The sequence below is a fragment of the Crinia signifera genome, chromosome 2 (assembly GCF_055691185.1).
Source record: "Crinia signifera chromosome 2, ASM5569118v1, whole genome shotgun sequence".
Lineage (NCBI taxonomy): Eukaryota > Metazoa > Chordata > Amphibia > Anura > Myobatrachidae > Crinia > Crinia signifera.
This window is the reverse complement of record NC_139218.1, coordinates 69,884,636-69,898,789: the sequence shown is the minus strand read 5'-3', so window position 1 is coordinate 69,898,789 and position 14,154 is coordinate 69,884,636. Positions and strand designations below refer to the sequence as shown.

The 14,154-nt window shown below is 45.0% G+C and overlaps 1 protein-coding gene across 13 annotated transcripts in view; it reads right to left on the bottom strand.

Moving 5' to 3' along the window:
• MYO18A (myosin XVIIIA) overlaps positions 1-14,154 on the bottom strand; it is a 315,102-nt gene that overhangs the window by 102,851 nt on the left and 198,097 nt on the right. For all 13 annotated transcript variants that reach the window (XM_083172333.1, XM_083172334.1, XM_083172336.1 and 10 more), the window contains one exon: positions 6,264-6,329. In XM_083172333.1, the coding sequence (XP_083028459.1) occupies positions 6,264-6,329 (66 nt within the window). The remainder of the gene's footprint in view (positions 1-6,263; positions 6,330-14,154) is intronic.

Below are 14,154 nucleotides of genomic sequence, written 5' to 3'. Positions count from 1 at the left end.
TGCTGAATTGTAGTCCTAATCCATCTAGCAATAGATTGCTTAGATGCAGGGTGTCCCTTCTTTTGTGCGTCGTACAGGACGAATAGACAATCTGTCTTCCTGATTCTTGAAGTCCTCTGGACATAAACACGCAAGACACGCACCACATCCAGGGATACCGGAATATCCGGTGAACCCGACGCAGACGGGACTACAATAGGTTGATTAAGGTGAAAGGAAGAAATCACCTTAGGAAGGAATCGCGGGTTTGCTCTCAACTCCGCTCTATCTGAGTAAAAAATTAAATAGGGGCTCTTACAGGAAAGGGCTCCCAATTCGGACACTCTCCTAGCCGAGGCTAGGGCCAAAAGAACCACCACTTTCCAGGTAATGTACCGCAATTCAATCGACTCCAACGGTTCAAACCAGGAGGATTGAAGGAAGTTAAGGATGACGTCCAAACTCCAAGGTGGTGTAGGTGGTACAAAGGGAGGCTGAATGTGAAGCACTCCCTGAAGGAAGGTTTGCACTTCCGGGATGACAGCCAATTTTCTTTGGAAGAATATGGACAAGGCCGAAATCTGGACCTTTAGGGAACCCAGACGGAGGCCTAAATCCAAACCCGCTTGTAAAAAGCACAACAACCTGTTCAGGTAAAATTTTGCTGGGGGGGCCTTCTGCTCCTCACACCAACCCACGTATCTTTTCCAGATCTTATGGTAGTGGGTATTTGTTACCGGCTTTCTGGCCTGAATCATTGTGGTGATGACAGATGAATGCAGACCCTTTTGAGCTAGGATTTTCCGCTCAGCCTCCATGCCGACAAACGTAGCCGCCCTAAATCTTGGAAGACGCAAGGGCCCTGAGTGAGAAGATCTCTCCTTAGGGGCAGGGGTCAAGGATCCTCGACCAGCAGGCTCTGCAGATCCGCGAACCAAGCCCTTCTTGGCCAGTCCGGGGCCACCAGAATGGCTTCCACTCCCTGACTTCGTACCCTTTTGAGTACCCTTGTCAGCAGTGGTATGGGTGGAAACAGGTACACCAAGGGAAACACCCACGGAATTGTCAGGGCGTCTACAGCTACTGCACATGGATCCCTGGTCCTTGTGCAATACTTGGGAACCTTGTGGTTTAACCGGGATGCCATCAGATCTATCGATGGACGACCCCAACGTCCACAATTGCAGCAAAAACCTGAGAATTCAGGCTCCATTCCCCGGGGTGAAGGGCGTGACGGCTTAGGAAGTCCGCCTCCCAATTGTCCACACCCGGGATAAAGATGGCCGACAGAGCCACCACGTACATTTCCGCCCAAGCCAGGATCTTGGAAGCTTCTTTCATGCAAGTCCTGCTCCTCGTGCCTCCCTGGCGATTTATGTAGGCCACAGTTGTGGCGTTGTCGGACTGTATCTGGAGCGCTCGACCTTGGAGAAAATCCTGAGCCTGTAACACTGCATAGTATACAGCTCTCAGCTCCAGGATATTGATGTGGAGTCTCGCTTCCCACCGAGACCACTGACCTTGAAAGGTTCTGTCCATGGTCACAGCACCCCATCCCAGCAGGCTCGCATCCGTCGTGAGTCGCACCCAGTCCTGGATGCCAAATCTCCGACCTGCAAGCAGGTTCGACTCCTGAGTCCACCATAGAAGGGATTGTCGGGTCTGATGTGACAGAGAAATCCTCTTGTACATCAGGAGATGGGAGCCCGACCATTTTGAAAGCAGATCCAGTTGGAACACTCTGGTGTGAAAGCGTTCGAACTGAATGGCCTCGAAGGTGGCCACCATCCTGCCCAGTAACTGGATGCACTGGTGAACTGATACCTGAGGTTTTGCCAAAATCACCATCACCAGGGATTGTATGGCTTCTATCTTCTCCCGAGGGAGTAAAATTCTTTTCTCCTCTGTGTCCAGGAACATGCCCAGAAAGAGGATATGACGCTGCTAAGGGAAGGTCTAAAACTTCTTTTATTGCTATAATAAGAGGTTCCGGGCCCCTGAGGGATGATTGTGAATCAGGGATCAGAGCCCCGTCGTCCACGTTATCATCTGTGTCGTCACCCGCCTGCAGATCATCATCTGAATCAGGCAACATGGCGGCCGCAGCACGCTTCCGTGACTGGCCCGAGGTGGAATTCATATTATCCACCCGTGCGGCTAGAACTGATAAGTCCTGCTGCACCTGTTTGGTCTGCACTGTATTTGCAGCCAATTGAGTTGACACTGCCTGCAGCATGGTTTTAATGCCTGCAGCCCACTCAGGCTCTTGAGAGTCTGATTGTGAAGTACCCAGGGCCGGCGCTACCCGCTCAGCAAAGGATGCAAAGCAGGTAGGCGCCGGGCAGGAGAGGCGCCACTGTCCATGCTCTGCATCCCCTGCTGTCTGTGTCTGTGGCTGCCGGCTGCTGCGCCTGGCTGTCACACTTGATGACAGGAAGCAGCGCCGAGGCACAGAGCTCCCTCCAGGCTCCTACCTGTCCTAAACATCAGATGAGAGGCCAGGTCAGCAGCACGCAGCAGCAATAGTACTGTGTGCGAAAAGGGGCGGAGCTTCACGGACGGAGGGGCGGGGCTACACGGAACAGAAGGGGCGGAGCTATGAGGGTGCAAGACTGAAGACACAGGAGAGGATGAGCAGCTGCCAGGAGAGTGTGAGTGTAATGCTACTAATGTCAGCAACTGGTGTCGGCATGTTCAATAGGCAGCACTACTAATGTCGGCAACTATTGTGGGCACTTGTATAGTCAGCGCTACTAATGTCGGCAACTATTGTGGGCACGTGTATAGTCAGCGCTACTAATGTCGGCAACTGGTGTGGGCACGTCTATAGGCAGCACTACTAATGTCGGCAACTATTGTGGGCACGTGTATAGTCAGCACTACTGATGTCGGTAACTGGTGTGGGCACGTCTATAGGCAGCACTACTAATGTTGGCAACTATTGTGGGCACGTGTATAGTCAGCGCTACTAATGTCGGCAACTATTGTGGGTACGTGTATAGTCAGCGCTACTAATGTGGGCAACTATTGTGGGTACGTGTATAGTCAGCGCTACTAATGTCGGCAACTATTGTGGGCACGTCTATAGGCAGCACTACTAATGTCGGCAACTATTGTGGGCACGTGTATAGTCAAGCACTACTGATGTCGGTAACTGGTGTGGGCACGTCTATAGGCAGCACTTCTAATGTTGGCAACTATTGTGGGCACGTGTATAATCAGCGCTACTAATGTCGGCAACTATTGTGGGTACGTGTATAGTCAGCGCTACTAATGTGGGCAACTATTGTGGGTACGTGTATAGTCAGCGCTACTAATGTCGGCAGCTATTGTGGGCACGTGTATAGTCAGCGCTACTAATGTCGGCAACTGGTGTGGGCACGTGTATAAGCAGCATGGTGTGTGGCATAATGTGTAATGGGCATTATGGTGTGCTGCATATTATGTAAGGGGCATTATGATGTGTGGCACAATGTATAATTTGCATTACTGTGTGTGATATAATGTGTAATTGGCATTGAGGTGTGAAGCATAATGTGTTATTGGTACTTTTATGTGACCATGCCGCTTCCTCATGAAGCCACGCTCCTACATTTTTTAGCGCGCCTACGGCGCAAACTCTCCCTCTTTTTTAACTCATGGCACCAAAATTGTGCTACTATGTGGTGTAATTTGGAGTGAGAGTACTATTGTGTGCCCATTCCCCTTCCTTGTGAGATCACACGTTTTTCTTTCGTTGTGCGCTGTCCCTTTGTAAAGCTTGGGTGGGCGCAAATTCATAGTTTGCAGGAGGGCGCCGAACCCCCTAGCACCGGCCCTGGAAGTACCACTGATCTGGGGTGAAACCCCTGTCTGAGTGGACATGCACTCTTCACAGGTAATCTGTGAGGTGGATTTAGGCACAAACTTGGTGCTGCAAATGAGACAGGTTAATTTCCTTACCATGGTGAAGGAATAAATAACCACTTTCCACAAACACACCACAATCACAATAAAATATATATATATATATAATCAATGTGCAGTGTATAGCAGCTATATATGGGTGAGCTCTATCACTGAAAGTGTGTAGCTTAACAAGCACGTGGGGGAGCGCTCAGATTACACTGAGGAGACCAGCACACCCTGCACAACCTGAACTCCTATTTAGGAGTTGGTATAACGCACAAACACAGAACAGTGTGATCAATTAAGCGATTTTAGCGCTAAATACACTTGTTGTTTTCTGCAGATTTCCTCTGTCCAACACCTCACCGCTGAGGAGTGATCTGGAGGCAGTAATGGCGCCCAGGGAGAAGCAGGAAGTAGTGTATGCGCGCTCAGAGCTCTGGCCTCGCTCCACTGAAGCCCCGCCCCCCTGTGATGGCGCAGGGGCTTCACTGATTTTTATACTGGTGCTGGCTGTCAGTTAATGGCGCCCTTACACTGAACAGCGTCTTTAAGTGGGATCTGCCCTGGTAGCCCAGGGACTGTCACCCGCAGCCAGTCTGTGACGGGGGGTCTGCGCAGCCCCTGTGCAGGGTACTGCGTCTGCCGCCGCCGCCATCTTGCCGCACGATGAGCCGGGGTACCCCACTGTGGGGACCCCGGTTTCTACTCACCACAGACGTCTTCGGACTGTGTCTGGAGTGTGCGGCATGCTGGGGGTGAGTATCACTGCAGCGCAATGCCCGTGAGTACAAACACCCACTCAGGACAGTGGTCCTGCAGCAGGGACAGCTCGGTACCTTAAGAGGCCTGCAGCTGAACCCTCCTCAACTGACTCCCTCGAAGCAGGGATACTGTGAAGTCCAACACAGTAACCCAAAAATAATAAAAGAGATTAAACTGAAGACAAACTCTCTGGAGCTCCAGCAATGTGCATCCTCTCCTGAGGGCACATTTTTCTAAACTGGTTCCTGGGTGGGGAATCAGAGGGGAGGAGCCAGTACACCCAGCTTCAAAGTTATAGATGTGCCTGTCTCCTGCGGACACCCTCTAATACCCAATGTCTTAAGACCATTCCCAGTATCCCATAGGACGTTAGTGAAAATACAGTAAAATAGTAGTTTGCAAACATATAGAATCACTTATAATAACGTGGAGGGGGGATCCTATTATATGGGTATTGTAGTCCTCACTGGCCGTTCCTAGTATTGTCTGGGAAATAATTGGGCACACTCTGTGATATTTTTAGAGTTGTTATAATTATCGTCCACCTGTGGAAATGGGGTCATGGATCCAAATGGTGTTGTAAATTGTTCCTTTTCTTGGTCCAAATGTCCCTTTTATATCCAATGTGGTGTGGCTTGCACCCATGGTGGTAATTGGTGAGCAAGGAGGTTCTGGTCCATCCAGGCTGGTTCGGGCAGTTGGTTTGGGGTCGGAGATCCCTCTGGGACTTGTAGTCCTCCTCCACTGTGGCTTAGAAACCACCACTGAAGCATTTCGCTTATAAAGCTCTCAAAGGAAGTGTGGGTGTTCCTTTGAGAAAGTTTTATAAGCGAAACGCATCAGTAGGGTCCCCCCTCCACGTTTTTATAAGTGATTCTATATGTTTGCAAACTACTATTTTATTGTATTTTCATCTGATATACCCCTACCATTGTGTATTAAATCCCCATGTTTTTTATGAGATATAAAAAAAGTTTTTTTTAAAGTCAATCCAATATAATTGCAATTTTTATTTCCAAATCAGCGCTGCAGACCCACCAAATTTTGTATGGAGTATATGAAACGAGTACCATAAATGGGTGGGTACTTCTTAGCATTTTATTACGCTATATCCATAAATATATGAAGAAAACATTAAACCAATAAGTAGCACATTACATACTGTATAATACACGCTGCATGTTTCCACCACACAACTCACATTAACTGTATATTCTACAGTTGCTATGACGCGGTTTATATTATACATGCATCCAATGCATAGTTTTCCTTCATGTCCTTAATCAAGAAAGTCAGGAAACATATGTTATAAAGCAGTTGTTCTCCAAATTAGTTCTCGGGACCCCACACAGTTCATGTTTTCCAGGTTACCGGACAGGTGCACTCATTACTGACTGACACATTTTAAAAGATCACAGGTGGAGATAATTATTTCACTTGTGATTCTGTGAGGAGACCTGGAAAACATGCACTGCGTGGGGTCCTGAAGACCGATTTTGAGAACCTGTGTTATAAAGAAATAAAAATCATCCCAATCACAAGCTACACAAATACAGAGAACACATACATACATACATACAAACATATATACATACATACATACATACATACATACATACATATATACATACCCTGCTCAGCCCCATGTGATAACTGCTCTTCTCTAGATCCAGTGATTCTAAAAGTTCTTCAACAGCCTGCAAAGAAGCGAAAACACAAATAAACAACTTACAGTAGACATTGGATGGAGTTCAATAAAAACCGACTGAAAACAGTACCTGACCTACTTATCATTTCTTCTAGATTGTGCTAGAGCACTGAAAACTGAATCCAAAGTTGTCAGGAGAGTAGATACATTACATGGCTGCAAACGGCCTGCATTCTTTTTATGCAAAATGATGACAGTTGAGATTTATTTCAGCTAACATATTTCTGTATGTACCCCATCAGTCAGAATGGCATGGGACAAATGAGTCCCAATTCCTTTGACTTTGGGATATTTGTGAAAACCATTTCTGTAGCATCAACTACAACATATCAATTATAATATACTTAACATAAGAATTATGTTATGTATGAAGTACTAAAATACTGATGTCCTCATTTATGTGGCTGCACCGAGCTAACCAAAGCAAATGTACACGTCTTTGCCTCTCCCTGGGCGATTCGGAGTTGGACATATTAGGGACGTTTCTCTCTCTACATTGTAGGTTTCAGGTGTCAGCAGATCACATCTATGAGAACCATCTTGTTGAAGTGTCATGGCCATGTGGACAGGCTTGCTTCTTATTGTAAGAGTTGTGCGTATGCTGAGGGAAGGCCTATTCCAGATGAATCTCTTACACCCCCCGACACTAGTGATGATTGCTGACTCTCCAAAAGGAGCAGAGTGGGGCGGTGCAATGGGTATGAACAGTATGAAGACCTGCTTACAGCTAAATCAGTAACATAATGTGACTGCCTATGGAGCTGACTGCAACTCACGATCACTGGCCCTTAACTTTTGGAGACATACCCAGCTTTTAAATATCTTTTTATGATAATATGTATTTAAATTAAGTAATTAAATATGCAAAAAACCAAACAAAAAAACAAGACATTTATGACATTTATAGTACTTCTGAATCTAGACCACATACCAAGTGTCAGTAATTCTTACCACCGGCTACGACCTAGATGCACTCCATTATATAGATCTTATATTGCTCTCTGCTTTTAAACTGCAATGCTAAAAAGTCAATTGTAAACCACAAAACTTGTACTAAAATAGCAGTGAAAGTGTTATATGGCCGAGTGCGTTTTATTGAATGCTCTTCTTTATTATGCTGTTCTCCTGGAGACATCTTCTTAAACTATGCTGCTAAGATGCTTGCCTGGGCTCCATCAGAACATTAAAAGGAAAGACTGATTATATAACCCAAATGATTATTTGAGAGTTATTGTTATTTATAAAGCAACAACAGGTGTCTATCGTCATACCGTATTCCACATAGAGCACAAGGAATTAAAGGATGCAATGGCTTGGTGAAATATTATCAAGTGCTTAGGAGTCGTGAAATGATGTACTCTGTTCCTCTGAACTCTGACAATAAATCACACAGAAAACATGGCCAAATATTCTTCTTCTAAGGGTAATTAAGAATTTGAATTTGTGTCCCTAGTTAATAGTGAATATCTAATACTGTCTGAGTTCACCAGAGGTGCAGACTTAGCCCCTTGGGTGTTATGCCCAGAAATTTTCCGGGCTCAGCTGCACTGCCGCAGTGGGCTGTACCGGAAAATTTCCGGGCATACCACTTTTACATGAGGTGCGCGCCAGTGGTGCCTCCAGCGGAGCACCACTGGCGCACTACCTTTAGGGGTGCCCCCCATCACCCCCTCCTGTCACCTCCACCCACCACCAATCACCCCCTTTGGCGATCGAACCCGGAGCTACCCTGCCCCCAGCCGCCATTCACTGTGACGTAGGCGGCAGGCTCGGGGATGGTCGGCGCGGCTTGGGGGGACTCGGGAGAGTTCATGCACCCGAGTCCTCCCGAGCCGCCACAAAAACCATCCCCGAGCCTGCCGCCTGTGTGATGACTGACAGGTGGCAGGGGGAAGCGGCGGCAGGGTAGCTCAGCTCCGGCTTACTAACGGGGGAGAACGGAGGGGGGGGGGGGGGGCGGCGGCTTCGTAGATTCTGTGGTGGGTTTTGCTGGGGCAGGACAAACCTGCCCTAGTAGGTTTGTCCTGCCCCAGCAAAACCCAACACTCAAGGGGTTAATTTTAAAGCGGAAATCACTTACCAGGCGTAACTCGGACACTATAACTTTTGCCCCACTAAACCTTTACAAAAGTATGTTACCCTATTATGTGCCATTTCAATCCGCCTAAATTAGCTGGAGAATTACACAAGAAAATTCAAAGCTTCGAGGACCCCACTTCAATACTAGAGGCTGGTTTACAAGTTTCCCTCAAGAATGGGCACAACCACAAGAGAGCCTGTTTAATGTGAGTATAATATAATTTGCATAGGGTGTTGCAATACTATATATTATAATATATATATATATATATATATATATATATATATATATATATATATATAAAATATAAAAGATGTATTAGATCTCACTCAAACAAAAATTTATAAATTATGCTTCATTAAATATGATATATACTCTTACATAGTTTTCCTATCAATCTATCAATGTGCATTTTAAGTTGTTACACACCCATAGTCACCCTTGTCTCCAAGCACTATTGTTATTTGGAACACTTTTGGTGCCATCATGGTGCGATTTGCGCTATCAATGTATATAGCTATACATTATATAGTCAAAATCGCGAAGCACATAGGCCCTTATTCGAGTTGAATCGGACGGATGCGTATTTTGGACAGGAACCGAGTGTTCTTAGCCCCGCCTACCGTACGGTTCGCTCACACCGTCCGAATGCGGTAAGACGCCAACCGAACGGACCGCAAGTGGATGTTTCATGTGAACACCTCCTCCCTCTGTGGGAACCTCCCCCATCCTCCGATGGTCGCCGACCATCGAAAGATGGACCGAGTGGTCAGGCAGCACCTAGTGCTCCAGATCATTCGGACATTTTTCCGAATGAAAGCAGGGATATGGGCGGGCAGCTGACATCCGGCTATAATATATATATTAATATTAATATATATATATATATATATATATATATATACATACATATATATATATACATATATATATATATATATATATATATATATATATATATATATATATATATATATATATACATATATACTATGAATAACCTTTGCTTTGTATTGAGTGTATATGCACAGCTTGTAGAAGTAGACTAAAACATAATTAAAGTACCATATATAAATGAATCGCGTTGAAACAAGTCTATCCTATGGGGGCAGTTGATAACTTTACTCAATAATATTCTCATGATGGTGACAAAATGCCCATTACATTGCTATGCTCTTTAGCACTCCTTATCACGACTCACGATTCCTGCTAGAAGAGTCTGCTACCCACTGATTTATAATACTCATTAACAGCTTTAGTTCAGCAGAACACACCGCACATTAATATTAATACACCTTTGTGTAGATCTGATGCTGTGCACGGCGCTGTGCGCCACAGAATCACAATTAGCCCTGCGGAAGGCTGGTAAACTGGTATTGTGTACAAGAGTATAATAGAGAGATAGTGAATTGGTTTAACCAAAACATACACATTTGTTTTAACATTTACTGATGTATGATCATACAACTAGCTTCAATATGTTCTGCAGCATGAGCCCGGTATATCTCTACTAGCATTTTATGCTGAAAACAGGTTTCATTTGCAACAATATGCAAATATAAAGCATCAGAAGACTGCCATGTGTTATGCTTCACTTGTATATTGTGCTCCATATACAGACTCTGTTACACACAACAGATGAGTTTGAAAAAACTCAGGAGCCTGAGGTGTGCTCCCTACCACCAGTGCTGTGCCTAAACACGTGCAAAGGGGGCCGTGCGTTCGAAGTGGGCTTATCTCCCGAAGGAGAAGGCCCCGTTTCCCCCCTAACCCCTCTCAACCATAAGGCCGAAGAGGGGAAAATAGGAAACGGTGGGTCCTCCTCGCCGAAGCTTAGAGAGACCCTCATTCCTCAACCCCCGGAAGGGTTAGGACGGTGGGTCCTCCGCACCCAAAGGTTTGGAGAGACCCTCAGTGGACTTCCCTCCGCCTTGCGGCTCGGGGTCGTCCTCGGGGGGACCGCAGCTCTCCCCAAAAGGCGAGAGCTTTGGCACGTTGGGGAAATGGAAGGCATGTAAGGGTCGACCACACAACCCAAAAAAACGTGACACACTACAGAAAACAGAAAACGTGAAAAAGTGCACGAACGTGGAGAGGAAGAGAAATAAATAATAAAGAGGACCCCAGCCAGAAGGCCGGGGTGGGGGTGTGAAAAATTGTCCTACCCCATCCAAAAGGACGAGGTAAGGACGTGCAGCCTATCCTAGAGGGGCAGTGCGCAGTGCAAGTGCTTACTTGTGCCAGGTGATTTGGGGATCACCCGTGCAGGTTCAGCACCCCCGAGTTTCCGCGGGGGCACAGTGCAGCCTCGGACTCCAGACAGCCAGTCAGCGTCCGACCAAGTGTTTCTCCGCCTCACCAGCAGGCCCTTTCCGGCCCCCCAGCATGGGAATGGATACTCCACCGGGCTTTTCGATGAGTCTCCCCCGCAGCGGTCGAATAGACCAACCGAAGGAGAAGAAAACATTTACTCAGTCCCGACGTTTCACCTCTCCCAGGGATTGAGTACTGGGCTGGGCTTTTCGCTGTCTCTCTGGCCGAGGGAACTTGGAACCCCCGAACCAGAGAGCAATCTACTCGGTCCCAGCTTTTCCCGTCTTCCTGGGAGTGGATACTAGACCGGGCTTTTCGAGTGACTCTCCCTCGGAGGCTATAGACCCCCGAACAAGAGCCCCATCTACTAGGCCCGATGCTTCTCCCCTCCCTACCAGTAGGAGAGAGTGTACCCCCCCCCTACGGCAGGATGAAGATACTCAGCCAGACCTTACACCCACCCAGAACATGAGGTTCACTACGCCTCAGCTCAGTAGCAAGGTGATTTGGTCCAGCTTTTCTCTATTCTCTGCCAGGGGGGCGGTCCAGACCCAACTGATAAGAACAGATACTACACTTGATCTTAGCCAAAAGGCCGATACACAACTGTTGCATATTAACACTATTCTGGTGCGACTAAGACACAAAAGACGCCTGACAATAGCAGTCTCACGGGACCTGGGGTACCTAAGAGAGACTATTTGGCGTGACTGGAGCAATGATGTATGAAGGACACATCTGTATGTTGCAGAATTAACTTAATTTAAATGTTTGCCAATTTTAAAAGAAAGACTACTCACCGTTAGAGTATTAGTATTTTACAGTTCTCACTATTAGAGTAGAATATGAGTATTATTCAATTATGAGGGCATTCAATTAACAGTAGTTCAGTTTATTTGCATGAGCAAACAAACTGAACTAATACTTATGCACTTTCACTTTTTTTTTTTTTTTAAGTGGAAAGGCATTGTCGAAATATACCTTAAAAAGCATTTAAAAAAGTACATACTTTCGCTGACAATGTGGTGGAAACACAGGGATCGGTGGCTAAATCACTGATCCACATGTTTTTTGCTACTTCCAAATCTTTCACCTAGGGAAATAGTCAACCATGCCAATTGAATAGGCAAATCCCCATGTGCAGTAAACAAAAACCAGAGAAAAATGCAGATTTTTCACCAAGGTGAAGAAAGGGCACTAATTAAATACCCCCTACGACTTGTCTATAATTTGACAAAAAAGAGAACAAAATAATGTGTACGTCTGGACTGGTCTATGTGTCTACTCTATGGTATCAAAGAAAAAAGGCTCCACCCGGTGATGAACAGAGTAACTATGATGGGAATAGCTTTCCAAATACCAACCACTTAGCAACCAATCATATTATGTCTATCATATCGCTATTGCATTCTAGAAAATGAGAGATAGAATCTGATTGGTTGATATGGGCAACATCACCTTTTTTCATTTTTAGAAGCTTTCGTTATTCTGGGGCAGATTTATTAAGATGGGTGAAGTGATAAAGTGGCTGGTACTTTATCACCAGCCAATGTATAGAATACTCATACTATGAAAGTACTGAGAAGAAATAAAAAAAATTTGAAATCAGAATACTGTAAACTAAAAATACATCACACTCTGCAATAAAAGCCAAGGCTCTATATATATCTCAGCCATCCACAACAAGAGCTATTGTACAGCCAATGCAGGAGCTTTGCAACAAAGAATATATTATATATACTCTGTTCCTAAACAAAGATTTGTAAACCTCTCGGTGCCGACATGTAAGGGATTAGAATTTCAGTATAATAGATATTGTACAGATGTATTCCATCCCTGCCTATGCCCAAATCACCATTTGCATTGTATTGAGGGGCAGGCTTGCAAATACGGTCTCAGCAGAATAATAACATTTATAGGAAAGCTCTCAGATTAAGGAGAAATGCAAAGTAGTGTCAGTCTTCCTATATATTTCTATATATTTCTATACATTCTCATCTATCATTTTATACATGGGGGGGGGCGGGTCCGAGGCGGGCGTGGGTGTACTAAGGGAAAAAAAAGAGGTTTTGTGTGGTGCGCTATCAGCAGCAGCTGGCACTGGGTTTGTCAGACCCAAATATATATTGGAATAAAAAGGGAAGGTGTGCCAGCGCTGGCTGTGATCAAATATGCTAATACACGGTTCTCAAAAAGTATACAATTTATTAATACCAATAAACAAAATTATAATAAAAACAATTAATAATGGTTAAAATTACTACAATGAGTCGCTCTAGAACCATAAAAAGTCCATAGTGCACATTTAGAAAAGTTATCCCAGGGGATATTTAGGATAGATTTTAATAGCTGTTAAGCTCGTATGATAATATGATGAGTGTAGCTGTATATTACCATTCCAGATCTGTCTGGTCGATTGATTGCCAGATTCTGTGACTTTTGTGTCCTTAGGTTGTCCTATAATTTCAAGGACTCAGGATATCCCAAAAAAACGAATGTCCTCTGTAATAGTTGCTGGATAATTAGGGAGCAGGCTGTGTCCCATATATTCTTAGGTCCAGAGTAATTTTTGGAGGCTCATCGATGGGAGAGTGGACTTGTCACTTGGTGACAAGTCCACTGCTCCTGATGAAGCCGGAGATTCCGGGGAAACGCGTTGAGCCTTGAGTTTATGCTGTTACAACTTTTACCTTCCATCCACCAAGTGACAAGTCCACTCTCCCATCGATGAGCCTCCAAAAATTACTCTGGACCTAAGAATATATGGGACACAGCCTGCTCCCTAATTATCCAGCAACTATTACAGAGGACATTCGTTTTTTTGGGATATCCTGAGTCCTTGAAATTATAGGACAACCTAAGGACACAAAAGTCACAGAATCTGGCAATCAATCGACCAGACAGATCTGGAATGGTAATATACAGCTACACTCATCATATTATCATACGAGCTTAACAGCTATTAAAATCTATCCTAAATATCCCCTGGGATAACTTTTCTAAATGTGCACTATGGACTTTTTATGGTTCTAGAGCGACTCATTGTAGTAATTTTAACCATTATTAATTGTTTTTATTATAATTTTGTTTATTGGTATTAATAAATTGTATACTTTTTGAGAACCGTGTATTAGCATATTTGATCACAGCCAGCGTGGGTGTACTAAGCTGTGAAAAGTGATAAAGGGGAGATAAAGTACCACACAATCAGCTTCTAATTGCCATATTACAGTGTGTGCCATATTACTTTATGTGTGTTTGAAAAAATGACAGTTAGGAGCTGGTTGGTTGGTCATTTATTACTCTCCAATTTTGGCCTGACAATACCAACACAAGCATCCAAGGGCTAGGCATGTGCCCCATGGGAAATCACCACTGCATAAGACCCACAGCCTGTAAAATGTCAGTTAGAGCTGAATGG